This window comes from Callithrix jacchus, chromosome Y (assembly GCF_049354715.1).
Source record: "Callithrix jacchus isolate 240 chromosome Y, calJac240_pri, whole genome shotgun sequence".
Lineage (NCBI taxonomy): Eukaryota > Metazoa > Chordata > Mammalia > Primates > Cebidae > Callithrix > Callithrix jacchus.
In genome coordinates this window covers 5,968,312-5,989,801 of record NC_133525.1, presented here as the reverse complement: position 1 = coordinate 5,989,801, position 21,490 = coordinate 5,968,312, and the positions used below count along the sequence as shown (strand labels likewise).

At 48.0% G+C, this 21,490-nt stretch overlaps 1 protein-coding gene across 7 annotated transcripts in view; it reads right to left on the bottom strand.

Moving 5' to 3' along the window:
* Positions 1-21,490, bottom strand: part of LOC128930748 (uncharacterized) — a 74,036-nt gene that overhangs the window by 17,595 nt on the left and 34,951 nt on the right. For 5 of the 7 annotated variants that reach the window (XR_013531857.1, XM_078364439.1, XM_078364440.1 and 2 more), the window contains exons 2-4: positions 5,739-5,778; positions 5,064-5,119; positions 4,298-4,321 (exon numbers count right to left, since the gene is read on the bottom strand). The exons of 1 other annotated variant lie outside the window; for it this stretch is intronic. Coding sequence is in view for 5 of the 6 variants with exons in the window: in XM_078364439.1 (XP_078220565.1) it covers positions 4,298-4,321; positions 5,064-5,119; positions 5,739-5,778 (120 nt within the window). In the remaining variant the exon portion in view is untranslated. Of the gene's footprint in view, positions 1-4,297; positions 4,322-5,063; positions 5,120-5,738; positions 5,779-17,433; positions 17,745-21,490 lie in introns of those variants that run through there. One more of the 7 variants, XM_078364444.1, reaches the window with a different exon arrangement.

Genomic DNA, 21,490 nt, shown 5'->3' with positions numbered 1-21,490 from the left:
CTTCAGGGGTCATGTTCCATGGCTACTCATGCTCTGCTTCTGCACCTGGTTCCCCTTTTCTTAGAAAAGATAATCAGTAATAGTAGCACAAACCTTAATGCTTTAGTTCTTTCTTGGTAAGTATGGGAAAGGTGCTGATGCATTATGCTCCTTACCTCACTTGGGGTGCCATCAATTCCTGAGCCCCCACCTGTATGCCATGCCCTATTTTGCCCTGTCCCCAGTCACCCACCACCAGGACCACGCCCTACCTATGCCCTACCTTCCCTGCCCCCAGATTTGCAACTCAATAAAAGTCAGGGCGTCCCAGCATTTGGGGCCACTGCTGGTCTCCACGATCTGAGTAGCTGTGGACCCCTGGGCCCAAACTCTCTTTTCTCAATCTCCATGTCTTGTGCCTTTTATTTCTACAATTTCTTGTCTTCAAACCAGCAGGGAGGGGCTCACAGAGCCCCATAGGGCTGTACCCTACACCTGCCCTCCCCTGGTTCACCCGTTGGCACTGGCTGATTCCCCAGGCAGAATTCCAGCTCCCCTGGTCCCCACAACCCATTCCCCTTTTCCCTATCGAGTTCCTGTGCAACTATCTTGTCTGAAACCAACACCATCTCCGTCTCTCTCGCCTCCCAGGGCACCACCGCTGCCCACCCCAGTAGACTTGTTTTATCCATTTTGGTCAACTGTGTGTGATTCTGTCTTTGAATTTTTCTTTCAGCAAATGGAATGATCATAACCCTCTCAGTTCCCTCATAGTCGCTCTCGTCCATTTTTTTTTCTTTCTTTTTGCCATCCTTCTGTTTTGGGGTAGGAGCTATGTATCCACAATTTGTGCTCTCTGACCAGAATTTCCGCATCTGTAGATCCAATGGCATGATCTCCACTCACTGGAAACTCCACCTCCCGAGCTCAAGCGATTCTTGTGCCTCAGCCTCCTGAGTAGCTGGGACTACAAGCCAGGTTATGCGTGTATTGAAAATATTTCACGCAGGGAGCAGTGGCTCACACCTGTAATCCCAGCACGTTGGGAGTCCGGGGTGGGCAGATCACTTGAGGTCAGGAGTTTGGAACCAGCCTGGGCAACATGATTAAAACCTGTCTCTACTAAAAATACAAAAATCAGCTGGGAGTGGTGGCGAATACCTATAATCCCAGCTACTTGGAGGCTGAGTCACGAGAATCTCTTGAACCTGGGAGGTGGAGGTTACAGTGAGCCAAAATCATGCCACTGCACTTCAGCCTGGATAAGAGTGAGATTCTGGGTCAAATAAATAAATAAATCAAAAGATACAGGAACATATACTTGCATTGTATGCAAATACTACACCATTTTATATCAGGGACTTCAGCACCTGTAGATTTAGGTGTCTGCAGGGAAGCAGGGGTCCTACAACTAGTGCCCACGAACAATAAAGGGTGACTGTATTTGCATATTAAAGTTTCTTTCCCTGGTGATATAAGCAGCAAGGAGCCTCCATTTGACAGCTAATCTGACTTTTTTAGAGCTCGAAGTCGTAACATTATTATTGTTATTTAAAAAATGTAGACATCGTCTAATTTACACATTTTTAAAGGTTATGCTTTTTCTTTGAGATGAAGTCTCACTCTATAGCCTACCTGGAGTGCAATGGCGCTATCTCGGCTCACTGCAATCTCCACCTCCCGAGCTCAAGCGATTCTCATGCCTCAGCCTCCTGAGTAGCTGGGACTACAAGCCAGGTTATGCGTGTATTGAAAATATTTCACGCAGGGAGCAGTGGCTCACACCTGTAATCCCAGCACGTTGGGAGTCCGGGGTGGGCAGATCACTTGAGGTCAGGAGTTTGGAACCAGCCTGGGCAACATGATTAAAACCTGTCTCTACTAAAAATACAAAAATCAGCTGGGAGTGGTGGCGAATACCTATAATCCCAGCTACTTGGAGGCTGAGTCACGAGAATCTCTTGAACCTGGGAGGTGGAGGTTACAGTGAGCCAAAATCATGCCACTGCACTTCAGCCTGGATAAGAGTGAGATTCTGGGTCAAATAAATAAATAAATCAAAAGATACAGGAACATATACTGGCATTGTATGCAAATACTACACCATTTTATATCAGGGACTTCAGCACCTGTAGATTTTGGTGTCTGCAGGGAAGCAGGGATCCTACAACTAGTGCCCACGAACAATAAAGGGTGACTGTATTTGCATATTAAGGTTTCCCTGGTGATATAAGCAGCAAGGAGCCTCCATTTGACAGCTAATCTGACTTTTTTAGAGCTCGAAGTCGTAACATTATTATTGTTATTTAAAAAATGTAGACATCGTCTAATTTACACATTTTTAAAGGTTATGCTTTTTCTTTGAGATGAAGTCTCACTCTATAGCCTACCTGGAGTGCAATGGCGCTATCTCGGCTCACTGCAATCTCCACCTCCCGAGCTCAAGCGATTCTCATGCCTCAGCCTCCTGAGTACCTGGAGGTTACATAACAGGCGAGGTCATGCTTTTCTTATCTTATCTAAGAAAAATCTCCTAACCCTGAGATTATAAGACATTTCCCTCTATTTTTCAATAAAAAACCCATTATTTTCTTTTACATTCAGGTTTGTAATCCACCTGCAGTTTATTTTCGAGTATTCCATGAGGCCAGGCGCGATGGTTCACACCTATAATCTCAGCACTTTGGGAGGCCGAGGCGGGCAGGTCACCTGAGGTCAGGAGTTTGAGACCAGCCTGGCCAACTTGTTCAAACCCCATCTCTACTAAAAATACAAAAATTAGCCGGGCATGATGGCACGTGCCTGTAGTCCCAGCTGAGGCACAAGAATTGCTTCAACCCAGGAGGAGAAGGTTGTGGTGAGACAAGATGGCACCACTGCACTCCAGCCTGCGCGAAAGGATGGCACGAGGTTGACAGTTGATCACATATCCACAAGAAGAGCCGGTTGGCTCAGCCCTGCCTCCGTAGAGTTTGCTTTCTTCTTTCATTGTTTTATAGCCGCAACCTCTCTCAAATGCCAAGACACAATTTAGTCACTCTGTTTCCAGCCCTTCTGAACCTATGCATTGCTCAATTCCTCTGTCTCTGAGCTACGGCTTTCTTTTTTTCTTTCTTCTGAGACAGGATCTCACTCTGTCACTCAGGCTGGAGTGCAGTGGCATGATCTTGGTTCACTGCAACCTCCACCTCCTGTGTTCAAGTGATTCTCCAGCCTCAGCTTCTGGAGTAGCTGGGATTACAGGCCCATGCCATCATGCCTGGCTAACTTTTGTATATTTAATTAGAGATGGGGTTTTGCCATGTTGGCCAGGCTGATCTTGAATTTCTGACCTCAGGTGATCCACCACCTTGGCCTCCCAAAGTCCTAGGATTACAGGCATAAGCCACTGCCCTAGAACAAAAGTTACCTTTTTAATTGAAAAATAAATAAATAAAATGAGGTGAAATTTACACATAAATTAACCATCTCAAAGTGAACACTTCAGGGGCATTTAGAACATTCATAACGTTGTGCAACCATCACCTCTGTGTACTTCCAGAACACTTTCATTCCCTGAAAGGAGCCCTGGAGTTCATCAAGCAGTCACTCTCCCTTTCCCCTCCAGCTACTGGCGGTCACAACACTGCTTCGGGTCCTAGAGATTTGCCTGTTCTTGAAATTTCATATTCATAAAAATATATACTATGTGATCTTACATGTGTCTGGTTTCTCTCTCTTTCCAAAATGTTTCTGAGGTTGAACCACTTTGTAGCAATTATCAGTGCTTCATTCCTCTTCAAGGCTAAATAATACTCCATCATGTGGGTGGACCACATTTTGTTTATCCATTCCTTCCACTGATGAGCACATGGGTTATTTCTATCTTTGAGCCATAATGAATAGTGCTGCTGTGAACATTTGCATACAAGTGGTTCTTGGAATACCTGTTTTCAATTATTTTGAGTATACATCTAGGAGTGGAATTATAGAATAATTCTGTATTTAACTTTTTAAGGATCCACAAAAGTATTTGTTCACAGTGGCTGTACCATTTTAGACTCCCACCAGCAATGTGCAAGCATTCCAGTTTCCTCACAACCTTGTCAACACTTGTTATTTTCCATTTTAGATTTTAGCCATCCCAGTGCTGCTTCCGTGTGGTTGTGATTTGCATTTCCCTAATCACCACATTTTGCTTTTAATATCTATTATCTGGTACAGTTCTTGCATCTCCTTAACACACCCACATAATTCTGTAAAACACCCTCAAGCATCCATCCATAAGCATCAGTTCAAGGACATTGCCTCAGTTTCTCCCAGCCAAAGAGTCACTCACCTGAGTTTGGCTTCTTGGTGGGTTCTGTGAACAAAGAGAAAATAAATGCAATATGCATCGAAGATTCGTCAGAAGCACAAAGAAAGGGCTGGGCACTGTGGCTCACATCTGTAACCCCAGCAGTTTGGGAGGCCAAAATGGGTGGATCACACTGTCAGGAGTTCAAGAGGAGCCTGGCCAACACAGTGAAACCTTGTCTCTACTAAAAATACAAAAAATTAGCCGGGTATGGTGTCAGCCTGTAGTCCCAGCTACTTGGGAGGCTGGTGCAGGAGAATCACTTGAACCTGGGAGATGGAGGTTGCTGCAGTGAGCGAAGATTGCGCCACTGCACTCCAGCCTGGGTGACAGTGTGAGACTCCATCTCAAAAAAATAAAAATAAAAAGACAGGCCATTAACACCCCAATGAAATATAAAAAGTAAGTGACAAAGTAAATGATCTGGACACAAATTCCATGGTCTATTTGGGTAAAAAAGCAAGTAAATACCCTTAAAATCCATTCAAAAACAATCTGCCCTTGAGGCTGTGAGGATGCCCACAGGATGGCCAAAGAAGCTGAGAGCATCCAAGACAAGTGAGTGACCCCATCCCTAGAACCACCACAGAGCCGGACAGTAGGTGGGGTGGGGAGGGAGGCAAAAGCAAAGAGGGAGAAAGCCTTACAGCTTCTAGAATGATGGCTTTTCTCTCACTTTCATTCACGGATTTATTCATTCAGCAAACGTGTATCGCGTGGATGAGGACATCAGGTCGGGAGTGCTCACCTTCACTGGCAGCTCCGATAGGAGAATGGAGATGCACTGTGCTCTGGGAGGGGAGACTGCGGGCCACAGATTCAGATCAGGGTGCGGGACAATGACGGATATGAACTTAAGCGTAAAAAAGCAGTAACTGAGCCAGGCATGCTGCTGTGTCTCTGTAATCCCAGCATTTTGGGAGACCAAGGTGGAAGGATTCCTTGAGCCCAGGAGTTTGAGGCCAGCCTGGGCAACATGGTGAGATTCGTCTCTACAAAAAAATAAAAAAATGAGCTGTGCACGGGAGCACACACCTGTAGTTCCAGCTACTTGGGAGGCTGAGGTGGGAGGATTGTTTGAGCCAGGAAGTCAAGGCTGTGTGGTAAGCTACGATGGCACCACAGCACTCCAGCCTGGGCAACAGAGAAAGACTCCCATCTCAATAAAATAAAATAATAAAATACTACATACTTCTAAACTACAGGCTTCAGAAGCACAGACCTACCAAGAAATGAGTCTGAGACTTTTAGAGACTGTGTAAAAGTTTGTCTCAAGGCGTCTGCAATCTCCTGTAAAGAAAAGAGCTCTCGACACCAAGAAATTCCAAACACCGGCCCAAACCAACTCCAAAGCAACTATGAAGCTGATGCTATTAGACCCAAGCTGCAAAGAGAAGGCTCCCCCTGAAATATTGGCACTTACCAGGCTCATCAAGGGCGTCTGCCAAGTCAAAGTCTCTGACCTATTGGGAGCAAACAGGTCACAAGTCACAGCATGATGGAAAGGCCAGAATCCTCCTCATTCATCACCTCAGGCTGCTTCCCTCCTCCTGCAAGCCCCGGGTCGCCAGAGCACTACAACTAACCATGAGCTACGTGGGAGATGCAACCACTACCTCTATCTCCTCCCAGAACATACTTCTCACCCAAAGGAAGACCCCTGTCCCCATTCAGCAGTCACTCCCTCTGCTGCCTCCCCAGCCTCTGACAACCACTAATACACCTCCTGTTGGACTGCCTGATCCATGAATTGCCTGTTCTGCAAATTTCGTATAAATAGAATCCCACGATATGTGGTATTTTGTGCCTGGCTTCTTTCACTGAGCATGAGGCTTTTGAGATGCATCCACATTGCAACCCGAGCCAGTATTTTATTCCTGCTCATGGCCAGGGAACGTTGAACGAAGCCTCTCTCCGGGCACATAGACTTCTCCTGGACCATTCCACTCACAGCTTAGGACTGGCATTTCCCCCCATAAACATACATGCACACATGTGCACACACACACACACATACACATACACACATACACATGCACACACAAATACACATGCACACACATACATATACACACACATACATACACATACATATACATGCACACACACATACATATACATGCACACACATACACACACACACTCATTCTCTCTGACACACACAAAGAGAGAATCTAGTTGAGAAGGGCTGCCCTAGAAAAAGGTGAAGCAGAACAATATGAGGATCCTGGATCCTTGAGAGACTGTATGGAGCAGAGGACACCTGTGCCACCTCACCTGGCTGCAATGCAAACAAGAGATAAACTTTTAATTCTTTGGGGACTGTTTGTTACAGCAGCCAGCCTACACTGACAAATACGGGGTCAGGAAGCAACCTGTGTGCACAAGCTGCGGTTCCCACCTGATCCAAAAGCAGTTAACCTAATGAATGTGTCTGCAGCAGAGATGAGAACATTCGAGTCTTTGTGACTCATCATTGAAAACACACTGCAGAATTCTTAAGGATGAAGTGTCCCTCCTGCTGACATATATGTGCACCTTGCCTTTTGTTCCTCCCTTTCCCCCTGCCACTATTACCCCGTAGAGAAAACACCACCAGAGAACTTATCGGGAGGTAGAGGATGCAGGCGGGAGGGCATCGAATCAGCGCTTTTTATGCATTGAGTTCTGTTGCAGTAATGCCAGGCATCTAAGCAGCTCATCCACCCACCCAAGGATGTTGTCATCACCAGCAGGCACATTTCCCAAAGGAAGAACCTGATCTTCTGGGAGGTTTAGGGCAAGGCAGGAGCACAGTCAGAATTTGCAGAATTGTCCAGGGGGAACAACCTCTTGCTCAAACACTAAGCCCTGGAGGAGGCTAAGCCAGGGGGAACCAGGTAAGCCATCGGTGCTGGGTCTCCGCCACCTCTGATGTCTGTCTCTCTCCCAGAAATCTGTCTGCCTGGGTGTTGCTTGCTCTGGAGGAAGGTTCAAGGGCTACAACATCGATTTGTACAGCCTGTGGCATGGCTCCATCCAGATGCCACCAGGGCAGGCTTTGCGGCACCTTGTGGAGGTAATGAGGGCCTCTCCGGAGCAGAAGGTGTACCCCCAGGCAGGAGTGCACACAGCAGTTGCCCCTGGTCCCACACAGCCGTTTCCTTCCAACTTGGGGAGCACACACGTCCCTCTCAGATGACATTCTCTGCCGCCAGTGATTGCTACAGGTTCATCTTCAAGAACAACCCGGCTCTTCTTTGCTCCCTCCAGCTCTCTCTGTATTTTTGTTTTTTGGGTTTTTTTTATATGTTTGTTTTTCTAGACGGAGTCTTGCTCTGTCACCCAGGCTAGAGTGCAATGGCACAATCTCGGCCCACTGCAACCTCCACCTCCTGGGTTCAAACAATTCTCTTGCCTTAGTCCCCTGAGTAGCTGGCATTACAACTGCATGCGCCATCACGCCCAGCAAACTTCTGTATTTTTGGTAGAGATGGGGTTTCACCATGTTGGCCAAGCTGGTCTCGAACTCTTGATCCCAACTGATCTGCCTCCCTCGGCCTTCCAAAGTGCTGGGATTACAGGCGTGAGCCACTGCTCCTGGCCTCCTCCAGCTGCCTTGGCCATCATTGTCCAAGCTGCTGAGACTGGGCTGCAGGAGAGGAGCCACGTCAGCCTCTTGGATCCATGAGATATTTCCCCTCCAAGGCTGTCAGCAGTTCCAGTCAAGACACCGGTCTAGGACCCCAGAGTTCAGCACCCTGATAATTTAGACTGCAGTCCCCATCCACTGTTGAGCAATCTCAGCCCAACCCAGCAATTCCAGGCATCCGCTAAGCAATCACATTACAATCTCCTCCCGTCTGTGCGCCTGGCCCCTCCCTCCTATTTCCCTAAAGAACCACAGGTGCCTCCCCTCCCAGACCGTTCTCTCTGAAATGCAGTTGCATAAACCAGGCAGGTGGCAGCTCTGTTCACTCTGCAGCGGGCGGCCAGGTTGCAGAGAGGCTCCTCCAGCTTTGAGATGGTCCTGATGGCCCTGGGTGGTGGCAGGAATGGGAGGGGGGGGTGGAGTGTCACAGAGGAAGTGGAGGAGGGTGGTTTGGAGCTTTGCTAGGTCTCAGGGGTGGCACTGCAGCCAGAAGTTGCTGCATGTGTGACTCACACACACGAGGCCGCTGTAGGTCACACCCAGACCTCACTATATAAATCAGGCAGACTCTGGCAGCGTCAGGCCGCCTGGGCACTGAGACAGTCTCTAGTCCTGCCCGCCAGGCAGGAAATCCATCTCACAGGCAGGGCCCCCTGTCCTCTCTCCTCTCCAGGCAGGTTGCAGCAAAGCCACGGTCGGGGTCCTCATGGGCTGGGAGACCACGCTGACTCCGGGGTGTCTGGCTCCAAGCTCAGGAGCCACACGTGATGCTTTTGCTTTCCCGGGTTCATTTTCCACGGGGCAGGAACAGGAGATGTGTTTCCCATTTGCCTCGCTGATTTGCTTCAGTGAACTCAGCGGCTTTTAACCAAATCCTCGTTCGTGTTCTGGAATCCGCAACCTCATTTTGTGCTGGGTCTATGACATTGGTCCTTTGGTTGCTGGCGTCCTGGAGATGTCGATCAAATGGCTCCCGTAGCTGGGTAGGAGGGCCACAAGTGACAAAGAAGCCTCCAGTACGGCTGACCTTAGGACCTTCCAGAGCAAAAACATGAGATGTCGGCTTGGAGGACTTCTTCTGCAGACCGCAGGCTCTGAACCCCTCCTGGGTTCAAATTCCACCCCTGCTGGATTCAAAGATGCTTCTTACTGGACTTCGCTGGCTGCCCGCATTCTTTACGTGGATTCAGACCTACAAGTTGTTCGGGCTCAGGAAACCATACCTGAGTGCCGGCCTCAACAGCAGCCTCCGAAGCAGAAGTTTCTCTCAGAACTTTTCCAGCCCTCCTGTGTCTGAGTCCCGTTCTCCCCCGAGGCACTATAGGAACTAGAATGTCTCTTCCCCCAGGCGGGTCCTAGAAACAAGAATGCCTTTCCCCCAAAGCCAGCCACAAAACCTGAAGACAGGACTCTAACCTTCCCTCCATCCTATCTGTATCAAGACTGGCCACAGGGAAGTTCCCTGACATGCCTGCTTTGGGTGTCCTAAGACCCCCATCCCAGAAAGGGTCCTGCCCCCATGCCCAGAAGGAAGGACCACTGCTCTGAGAGGCCAAGAGGAGTGTAGGCAGACAATGCAGTCTCCCCCGAGTGGCATGTGCACATGGTCCCTCAGGACCTGGATGACACGCGGACTATGCGTCAGCAGGTCTGGCTAGGCTGAGGACACAGTGTTTCTCATCAGCTCCTGGGGGATGTTGAGGCTGCAGATCCATACATCTCACTTTGCAGGGCACAGACTTGGCAATGGCTTCCCGGAGTTGCTACAATAAAATCAGACTGGGCGGGCAGGTTAGACAACAGCCTGGATTCTCCCACAGTCCTGGAGGCTGGAGGTCCCAGATCCAGGTGTGGGCAGGGCCGACTCCTCCTGAGGCCTCTCTCCTGGGCCTGCAGATGCCATCTTCTCTCTGAGTCCTCACGTGGTCGTCCCTGTGTGTGTGTCTGTGTCACCTCCTCTTCTTATGAGGTATCTTAGTCCGTTTCAGGCTGGCATCACAGAACACCATAGGCTGGGTGGCTTAGAAACAGCAGGGTCTTATTCTCCCAGAGTCCTGGAGGCTGCAGGTCTGAGATCAGGTGTGGGCAGGGCTGGCTCCTCCTGAGGCCTCTCTCCTGGGCTTGGAGACACCGTCTTCTCCCTGTGTCCTCACAGGGTCATCCCTCAGTGTGTGTCTGTGTCTTCACCTCCTGTTTTTATAAAGACCTCATTGAACCCTTCTCACCCGTCTAGAGACCCTCTCTCTAAACACAGTCATGTTCCGAGGTCCCGGGGATTAGGCCTTCAATGTGTAAATTTCGGAGGTGCAAGACTCAGCCCTTAACAGAGATAACTCCCTCACCTCAATAGGAACGTGTTTGTCTCCTGGGGCTGCCGTAGCAAAGTCCCACGGGCCGGGCAGCTTAAACAGTAGACGTTGATTCTCCCAAGGTCCTGGTGGTTGGAAGGGCGAGATGAAGGTGTGGGCGGGTGGCTCCTCCGGAGGCCTCTGTCCTTGGCTTGTGGATGCCGTCTTCTCCCTGAGTCTCCATGAGGTGCTCTGTGTGCGTGTCAGTGTCCTCACGTCTTCTTTTTATAAGGTCCACAGTCCAGCTGGATCAGGGCCGCACCTGGTGACCTCATTTTACCTGAATCGCGTTTTTAAAGACCATGTCTGCAAACACAGTCTCACTGGGAGGTCCTGAGGGCTTTCGTTTATAACAATGAGGAGGGTACGATTCGGCTCACGACAGATTTAAATCACGGGACGTAGTCGGCTGCAATGGGCGTGCCGTTGGACAGCCTGGGTCAGAGGACACAGCCAGGGTTTGGGTATCGGGACAGTTTCATGTCATCGACATCCTGTCCCTGGCCCACGCCCTCAAAAATACTCTCTTTTAATTTGTTTTTTTTTAGGCAGAGTCTCGCTCAATTGCCCAGGCTGGAGTACAGTGGTACAATCTCGGCTCACTGCAAACTCCGCCTCCTGGGTTCAGGCAATTCTCCTGCCTCAGCCTCCCAAGTAGCTGGGATTACAGACACGTGCCACCACACCAGCTAATTTTTGTGTTTTAGTAGAGACGGGGTTTCACCATGTTGACCAGGATGGTCTCGATCTCTTAACCTCGTGATCCACCAATCTCGGCCTCCCAGAGTGCTGGGATTACAGGTGTGAGCCACCGTGCCTGGCTAATTTTTTTTTTTAGGCAGAGTCTCACTCAGTTGTCCATGCCGGAGTGCAGTGGTACAATCTCGGCTCACTGCAGTGCAATGGTGCAATCTCAGCTCATTGTAACCTCCTCCTCCTGGGTTTAAGCAATTCTCTCACCTCAGCCTTCCGAGTGGCTGGAATTATAAGCACACCCTGATAATATTTTGTATTTTCAGTAGAGGTGGGGTTTCGCCATGTTGGCCAGGCCAGTCTCAAATTCCTGACCTCAGGTGATCCCCGTGCCTCGATCTCCGAAAGTGCTGGGATGACAGGGGTGAGCCACTGTGCCCGGCCTGTTCCTTTATGTTATGTCAGTCTCCTTCTGTGCACTGGCAAAGTCAGGAGAACCATGATTGTGCTGAACACCCAGGGCTGCGGGCAGAGGTAGGCAGATGGCTTGGGAAAGAGCTTTGCAAAAGGAGACGTTTTTCAGCATGGAGGAACTGCCATTAACATATAGAAACCCACTGACTGCTAAGCAATGACTCTGGAAGTCATCCCAGTCCTGGGCCTTGGAGGAAAAACACAGGCTTCTAGCGCACATCTGTGGAGCGCCAGGTTCACACAACCACTGTGGCATCTGCCTCAGGACATCCGCCTCAATGCCTCGCAGACCCTGAAGGGTGTGAGAATCAGCCCAGAATCTGGCCAAATGCAGATTCTGGGTCAGCAGATCTGTGTGGGGCTATAATGATACTTTATTGTCATTATAATAAAATAAGAGAATATTTTTTAGAAAAATCTCGGGAGGCATTCATTCAGGTTTAAAGAAATGTTCTTAGGTTGAAATGCACTTTTCCTTCTTTCTCTTTCTTTCTCTCTTTTCTTTCTTCTTTCCCCTCCCTTCCTCCCTCGCTTGCTTGCTTCCTTCCTTCCATTCTTTTTCATTCTTCTGCTTCTTCCTCTTCCTCCTCTCCTTCCCTTTCCTCCTTCCTTCTTCTTCCTCCTCCTCCTCTTCCTCCTCCTTCTCCTCTTCCTTCTCCTTCTCTTCCTCCTCCTTCTTCTTTTCCTCTTCCTCCTCCTCCCTCTTCCTCCTCCTTCTCCTCTTCCTCCTCCTCCTTCTCCACTTTCTCCTCCTTTTCCTCCTCCTCCTCCTCATTCGCCTCTTCTCCTCCTCCTCTTCCTCCTCCCTCTCCTCCTCCTCGTCCTTCCTCTTCTTCCTCCTTCTCCTCCTCCTTTTTCTTCTTCCTCCTTCTCTTCCTCTTCCTCCTCCTCCTCTTCCTCCTCCTTCTTTTTCCTCCTCCTCCTCCCTCCTCCTCCTCCTTCCTCTTCTTTTTCCTTCTCCTCCTCCTCCTACTGACAAGGTCTAGCTCTGCACTGAGGCTGCAGTGTAGTGGTGTAATCAGCTCACCGAAGCCTCGAACTCCTGGGCCTAAATGATCTGTCTGCCTCAGCCTCTCATATAAGGGAAACATACATATTTTATATAGATGGGTCAGTAGATAGGTAGATGGGATACATGATAGATAGATAGATATTGAAGATAGATATTGGAGATAAAGATAGATAAATAGATAGATGGATAACAGAGAGATCGATGAAGAGATCGATGGATAGATGATAAACAAATAGGTATATTTCTGAGACAGATGAAAGACCAATGGAGATATAAGTATATAGAGAGTTAGATATAAATGTATCCTACTGGTTCTATTTAAAAAACACTCTCCGACTTAGATGAAAATCTATCTTATCAGTTCTATTTCAAAAATACTGGCCCAGCTGATGCATGTGCCGATCTGAAACTCTGCCTCCCGTAAGAGGTTTCAGTGTACGGTGGTGGAACAGATGAACCAATCCGTGCCACACATCCTGTGAGGGAATCAGGGAACTCCCCGGTTTCACATCTGGTCATAATGTACAATAGATTGGAAGAGACTGTCTTGGACAAATGTCACTTTCTTTTAACGTATTTTTTAATTGATGCACAACAGATGTACATAGCTTCAAGGTACATGTCATAGTTTAATGCATTTATATAATTCGTAAAGATCAAATCAGCGTACGTACTTGGAATATCCATCCACCTTAAACATTTGCCTTTTCTTCATATTAGAACCGCTCTCATTCTTCAATTTTGAAATATACAATAGATTATTGTAAACTAAAGTCACCCTGTGAATCTAAAAAACAGTAGTACCCAGTTCTTCTATCAAACCCTACACTTTTCTTGTCTTCCCCTCGATAAATAACATTTCATACACTGGCCTTTGGGATTCCGACTTCTGGTTTTATCGGCTGTTAGAAGACCACATTGTGTGGCGTTTTCCTTCACAGCCCTCTGGATTTGACAGAAAATAACAGTTAAAGACAACAGAAACGTGAGCTGCTAGAATGTCAACCTCTAATTATTAGAAATATGTTATATTGTTATCTTGCTTTGTATTGATAATTTAGTCATTATAATTTTTTTACAGTACATTAACCATTAACAATAGTCTGTTCTCTTTGTTTTATATGAAGTTCTGGGATACATGTGCAGAACATGCAGACTTGTTACATAGGTATACACGTGCCATGATGGTTAGCTGCACCTGTCAACTCTCACCTAGGTATTAAGCCCCACATGCATTAACTATTTATCCTGATCAATACTCTCAATACTCTGTTTCCTTAAGTGCTTTGTAGCAATCCTCCCACCAGCCTTGCAGAATGTTTTTGGGGTCTTGCAAATGTGCCCCATCTCTAGCTGGTGATGGCTGGAGATGTAGCAGGGTCATCTATGCATGTAACTCATTACCGAGGACACACCCGGCTTCTGCATGCACGTCATCTCATTTACACAGAAGTGACCTGATCCAGACCTCACTTCCTTTCCTGTCCCTCCTGCGACCTCCCTATGGCACATTCCTTGTGTCAGAGGCAACGGAACCAGAACCACTCCACCTTGAATAGGGGCTGAGTAATATAAGGCTGAGACCTACTGGGCCGCATTCCCAGATGGTGAAGGATGAGATTGACGGTCTGCACAAGACACAGGTCACAGAGACTTTGCTGATAAAACGGGTGGTAGTGGAGAAGCTGCCAGAAACCCACCGAAAGCAAGAGTGACGAGAGTGACCTCTGGTTGTCGTCACTGTTACAGCCCCATCAGCGCCATGACACTAGCAAATGCCATGGCAACGTCAGGAATTCTGCATGTTCTAAAAGGGGAGGCATGAATAATGCACGCTTTGCTTAGTGTATCAAGAAATCGCCATGAAAGCAGTCCACTGGCAGCCTCGGGGCCGCTCTGGCGGTGGAGTAGCCGTCTATTCCTTTACTTTCCTAACAAAGTGCTTTTCACTTTATGCTTCGCCGTGAGTTCTTTCTTGCGCAGGTTCCAAGAACCCTGTCTTGCGGTCTGGACTGGGACCTCTTTCCTGTAACACTTGGAGAAGGAATGATTTCGATTTCCAGAAGACAAGGCTTGTGACAGAGCAGGATGCTCATGGGGGTCTTCCCAGAGAGACATGCAAGACAGCTCAGATTCTGCTGCCAGATGCCCCCATCGAAATCCTCGGTGCCTCGGTTTACCCATCTGTGATGGTGAATACTGAATGTCAACTGGATTGGAAAGAAGGATGCAAAGTCCGGACCGTGTGTGTGTCTGTGAGGGCATTGCCGAAGGAGACTAACATTGGAGACGATGGAATGGAAGGGGCGGACCCACCCTCAATCTGGGTGGGCACCGTCTAGTCAGTTGTCACCGTGGCTACAATATAAGCAGGCAGGAAAAAGTCAAAAGAGAGACTGGCCTAGTCTCCTGGCCTACATCTTTCTCCTGTGCTGGAGGAGCCCTCGAACATCACACTCCAAGTTTTTAACCAGTTTTGGAACCTGGACTGCCTCTCCTTGCTCCTCAGCCTGCAGACAGCCTATTGTGGGACCTTGTGATCGTGTGAGTTAATACTTAATAAAATCCCCTCTCTCTATATATATTGATTCCATTAGTTCTGTCCCTCGAGAGAACGCTGACTAATACACCATCTGTAAAATGACATCAAGCATGACACTCCCATCATCGGGCTGAGGGACAATCAACTAAGTTAATAAACATGCACAGTGCCTAAGAAGTGCTGCTGTCATTCAAAGAATTTAGCACAGGATAGGGTGTGGTGGCTGATATTTGTGATCTCAAGATTTGGGGAGGCAAAGGCAGGAGGATCGCTTGAGCTCAGCAGTTCAAAACCAGCCTAGATAACATAGTCAGATCCTGTCTCTACAAAAATTTTTTTAAAATGGTCAGGCATGGTGGCAAATGACTGCAGTACCAGCTACTCTGGAAGCTGAGGTGGGAGGTTTGCTTGAACCCCTGGGGTGAAGGCTGCAGTCAGCTATGATGGAACCACTACACTCCAGTCTGGGTGACACATGGAGACCCTCCCAAGAGTTGGACAAATCATCTAGCACAAACTCTACTTTATAATGAGATGTTGCATCTCTCATGTAATTTACTGAATATTGTACTGAAACTGAAAAAGAGAATGATTGTATGGGCTGGGCGTGGTGGCTCACATCGATAATCCTAGCACTTTGGGAGGCTGAGGCGGGTGGATCACCTGAGGTCTAGAGTTCCCGACCAGCCTGGCCAACATGGTGAAACCCTGTTTCTACTAAAAACACAAAACTTAGCTGGGCATGGTGGCGGGCACCTGTAATCCCAGCTACTTGGGAGGCTGAGACAGGAGAATCGCCTGAACCCAGGAGGTGGAGGTTGCAGTGAACTGAGATTGTGCCACTGCATTCCAGCCTGGGGAACAGAGTGACATTCCATCTCAAAAAAAAAAAAAAAGTTGTATGGGTACTGACAGTACAGTTTCAGTTTCTGCCGAATGCATACCAGTTCTGCACTATTATCAGTCGAACCATTGTAAGGTGTGAGCTGTGTGTAGGCTACACTTTGTAGAAGTTGACTTGCCCAAGGGTCTTTGGTTAACCTTTGGCTCTTCAGTGCTTTCCTGGGAAGGTGGGTTCACTGTTCAACGTCTCCCTGTAAACAGAAACTGATAAATGCATTGCCGAGTTGTCCACTTACTAGCTGAGATCTCAAGACAGCAAGGATAATACAAAATTATTGATGCAGATCATAGATGAGGAACACCAGGGTCTGTTTATCCCAACAGTGCCTCCGCCCATAAGCGCAGGCTCCTACCTTCCTGACATCCAAATCCTTCAACAGGATAAACAGGAAGTGCTGCCTCAGGAGCATCTGAATGATGTCTTTTATTTCCTAACAGAAATACTCTCTCTCTCTCTCTCTTTTTAACAAATCCCTCAAGTTTTTATAGGCTCCCTTGTTCTTTCTTTTCCAGAGGTAAATTTTTAAAATATGTATATATTTTTTATTCTACTTTAAGTTCTGGGGTACATGTGCAGATCTTGCAGGATTGTTACATAGGTACACATACACTACATAGGTAGCCTGCCTGGTGGTTTGCTGCCTCCATCCCCCCATCACCTACATTAGGTATTTCTCCTAATGCTATCCCTCCCCAATCTCCCCACCCCCACTATCCCTCCCCTATTTCCCCACGCCCCGACAGGCCCCAGTGTGTGATGCTCCCCTCCCTGTGTCCATCTGTTCTCATTGTTCAACACCCACCTACGAGTGAGAACATGCGGTGTTTGGTTTTCCCTTATTGTGTCAGTTTGCTGAGAATGATGGTGTCTCACTCTTGAGATTCGCCTGAGTGTTCCCTTCTCTGGAATCGCCACATTAAAATGATCAGAGAAACGTACTCAGTTGTTATTCAAATCCTATACGTTATGAGTTCATTAGAGTTTCTCGCGCGGCACTAAAAACTCTGATCTTGGAGTGTGGGAGAGCCAGCCTGCAGGTTCATGTTGAAGTTTTTCATGTAAACATTTCAGGTGGTTTTGATTTGCAAGAAGGAATGACATTGTTTACGAAAAGGTTTAAACATCTGAACAAATGCAACCTTTCCGGCAAAGGAATCTCTAGTAATCTGTCCCATGGGGTACAGTCATTTCAACTCTATTTTTGCCATATGGAAATGGTCAGGACTCATTTTTGAATCAGAAGGAAATGATTGGCATTCCCCACATGCCCAGTTGTGCTTAATTCATGGAGCTAAATAGGCCATTTTTTTTAAACGCTTGGGACACGCAGATTGAAAGCAGAAAATTCGGTGAATACCGAAGTGCTATCGGCTAGCAGCGTGCCTTCGTGGATCTAATTCCCAAATCCCAAATTGGAGCAGCCAGTCTTCTCCCTCCCCTCTCAGCCACCCATGTCTCTTAGTCTCCTTTCTAATCCCCCGTGGGGATCTCCCTCCAAGCCAGAAGGCTCTTACTTCGGGCGTGCATTAGGAAACACAGGACTGTCAGGCCATGGAGTCACCACCGGGGTTCCATGCTTTGCTTCAGGAGGCAAAATCCTCAGCGGAATCCCCAACCAAGCGGGTTGTGAGATGCAGCCTCTCCACCCTCCTCCTGTCGACTTCTGGTTTCCCAGCCTGGAAGGAAGGGAGGCGATGTCTTCAAGTGGAAAACATGAACTGAACTGCCAGAAACAAATGGGCTCCCAGCTCCCAGCTCCCAAACTCCACAGCTGAAAACGTGTGGGACCAGTGCGCGCATGCTCAGTCATGTCTTGGAGCCAGCCTACCCCGACCGCCCCAACCAATCTGCAGCAGCGCAGAGGATGGGAAACTGGGGTGGTTACCAAGTGCCAACGGACATCTTGGGCTTCTGGCGGCTGGCACACCTGCTTGGCAAGTCTGCTCGCTGAGGGCGTGGGTGCTGCAGCAAGTTCAAAGTCACCAACCCCGAAACCAGGGAAGACACCGCCCGCCTGCAGTCCTCTTCCTGCAGGACGTCATGGCACAGTGATACCCAGTGGAGATCAACACACACATCAGTGCACAGAGCTCAGCTGAACTCTTCGCTTTTATACCTAACAAATTCAGTGACTTCCAAGAGGCATTCATCATCCTCAGACCTCAGTGGTCTTTGTAGTTGGCAGAACTAATCTTTCAGCAGAGACATGGTTCAGGAAAAGCAGATGACACGTGGCTTTTTGTGCCTTTCACTTAAGACTTGTTGGATGTGGCGGAGTGTCCTAGATTTGTGAATTGTGGGTTTTTGCTTTGAGCGTGCAGTATCTAATTAGTTCACGCATTCATTCAACAAACATCCAAGGCATACCTCTCTTTTTCGTTGTTAATTTCAACTTATTTTCTTCCACCTCCACTCCCCACCCCTTTCAACCAATTCTCCTGCCTCAGCGTCCCAAGTAGGTCAGACTACAGGTGCCCACCTGCAGAAACCTCTTGCCCAGCTAATTTTTGTACTTTCAGTAGACACAGGATTTCATCACATTGATCAGGCTGGTTTCAAACTCCTGACCTCAAACGATCCACCCACCTTGGCCTCCCAAAGTGCTGGGATTACAGGTTTGAGCCACCGTGCCTGGCCTTTTTTGTTTGTTGTTTTTTTTTTTTTTTTTTTGGTATTTTTAGTAGAGACCACGCTTTGTCATGTTGACCAGGCTTGTCTCGAACCCCTGACCTCAGGTGATCCACCTGTCTTGTGCTAGGATTACAGGCATGAGCCACCGCACCCAGCCTCAATTTCAACTTTTATTTTAGATATGAGGGTACATGTGTAGGCTTGTTTACATGGATATATCACACCCAGATAGTGAGCATAGTACTCAACAGGTAGTTTTCCAACCCATGCTTCCTTTCCTTCCTCTGCACTCCTTGTGGAGTCCCCAGTGTCTGCTGTTCCCATCTTTATGTCCACGAGTGCCCAGTGTTTAGCTCCCACTTATAAATGAGAACTTGCAGTATTTCCTTCTCCATTGCTGTGTTAGTTCACGTAGGATAATGGTCTCCAGTTCCACCCACATTGCTGCCAAAGACACGGCTTCTTTCTTTTTTGTGGTTACATAGAATTCCATGCTGCATATGTCCCACGTTTCCCTTCTCCACTCCACCACTGATGGACATTTAGGTTGATTTCAGGTCTTTGGTACCACGGAGAGTGTGGCAATGAAGATACAAGCAATGCATGTCTCTTCTGACTCACACATGTGCTAGGTGTCAGGTATGGAACAAAGAAGAAAAAGTAGGTTTATAGGGCCAGGCGCATTGGCTCAAGCCTGTAATCCCAGCACTTTGGGAGGCCTAGGTGGGTGGATCATGAGATCAAGAGATCAAGACCGTCCTGTTCAACATAGTGAAATCCCGTCTCTACTAAAAATACAAAAAGTTAGCTGGGCATGGTGGTGCACGCCTGTAGTCCCAGCTACTCAGGAGGCTGAGGCAGGAGAATTTCCTGAACCCAGGAGGCGGAGGCTGCGGTGAGCCGAGATAGCACCATTGCACTCCAGCCTGGGTAACAAGAGCGAAACTCCGTCTCAAAAAAAAAATAGGTTTATAACAAGAAACAAACACAAACAGCGAAAGCAGACAATTGCAGTGTGATATTATAGGATGTGAGGGATGTGCACTGAGGTCTTAGGGTACCTAAACTCAGCTTTGCTTTAGAAGAGGTTTCTGCAGAGGGCGGTGATCACACAGGATGGGGAGGGTAAAGGGAGCAGGCTGGGAGGATCGAAGTCCGTGGGCAGAGGAAGGTGGACAGTAATGAGGACACTTAGGAAGAAGAGCCCAGGGCCACTGTGTGGGCCAACCCCGTGAACGTCGTCAACCCACATCTCCCCAAATTCATATGCTGAAACTCGAAACTCCAGTGGGATGGTACTTGGAGATGTAACCCTTGGCAGGTAATTCGCATTAGATAAGGTCATGAGGGTACAGTCTTCGTGATGAGATTAGGGTCCTTATGCGAAACACAAGAGACACCAAAGCTCTTTCTCCACCATGTGAGGGCACAGCAAGAAAGAGGTCGTTCACGAGCCAGAAAGAGAGCCCTCCCTGGGAATCAAAGCCACAAGAGCCTTGATCTCAGACTTCCAGCCTCCAGAACTGTGAGAAGATAAACATGTGTTGCTTCATCCACCCAGTCCATGGCACTTGGTTACAGCAGCCCCAGCTGACAAATACACCAGCTACGATGAATTATCTAGACTACTGACCAGTCAACATTTACCCCATTCCTCAGTGACACAGAGAAAAGGCAAATTAGCTAACCTCAACCTCACAGTCCCTGAGGGATGGCTCCTAACAGTCTCTGTGCCCTGGAAGTCACATTGTCTCCACTAATCCATCACTTGCCTATGCAGGGCTTGGAGAACGATTTCCAACAGCTTCCACGTGTCTGTGGAATGGACCTCAGTGCCGCTGCAATTGGAATGCAACAGTGCAATTAACAAAGAGATCTGGTGCTTTCTTGACCATCAGAGTAGGGTATGAATTTGAACCAACACTCATGGACATCCATCCATTCCATTTTTACAAATAAGCCCATATTCCAAAACCAAGTTGCAATAGATAGTAGGCAATGTGTGAAGAAAGCTGAGCCCAAGCTCTGTTCTGTTTGTACCTCAGTTTATTCCGTAGCTGAATGAACCGTGGAAAGCATAAGATACAGGAAGAGAAACGACTGAAACTCCCATTGATGCCTAGTGTTCCATTATTGGAACGCTGAACATGTGGGAGTTATTCATATCCTACTACTCAAGGTCATCGCCAAGGTCTGATTGCAAAAATTCAAAAAATTGCAACCTCAGGCATAAATGGGTTATTTTTGTTCCTGGCCCTCTGGGTCCACAAGAGGGAAGCCAGACTTCTGGGATCTTAAGACCAGGGCTCTTCTGACAGCTGGGGGTGAGGGGATGGGGGGTGGGGGTGGGGAAAGAAGGCATGGCAGGGGGCTCAACAGCTTAGGGCTGGGCTGGCGGCTTCAGTCACTGCCTGATGAGCCACCCTGACCCAGGTAGGATGAGGTGTTTGAAGCCGCTGTGCTTCTAGGGTTACAAGAAGCTGTATACAGATTCTTGTTCTGCAAGCTGGGGCCCGTGGTTGCTCTATGGAACACTGGAGCATTGAGAGAGGATCCTGTGGTCCCAGATACTCAGTAGGCTGAGGTGGGAGGATCACTTAAATGATGAGTTGGAGGTTTTGGTGAGTGACAGTCGCTCCACTGCACTCCAGCCTGGGCAACAGAGTGAGACCTTGCTGAAAAAAGAAAAAAAATTGAGTCCACAACCACGTGCTCCCACTGTGACACATGAAACAAACCTTTTCTTAACCTGTTATGTTAAATTGATTTGTTGGTTAAATTATGTTAATTGTCTCCCAGGTTCAAGCGATTCTCCTTCAAGCATGCTTCAGCCACCTGGGTAAACTGATGTGTGCCACCATGCCCGGTTAATTTTTGTATTTTTAGTAAAGAGGGGGGTTTCACCATGTTGGCCAGGCTGGTCTCAAACTCCTGACCTCA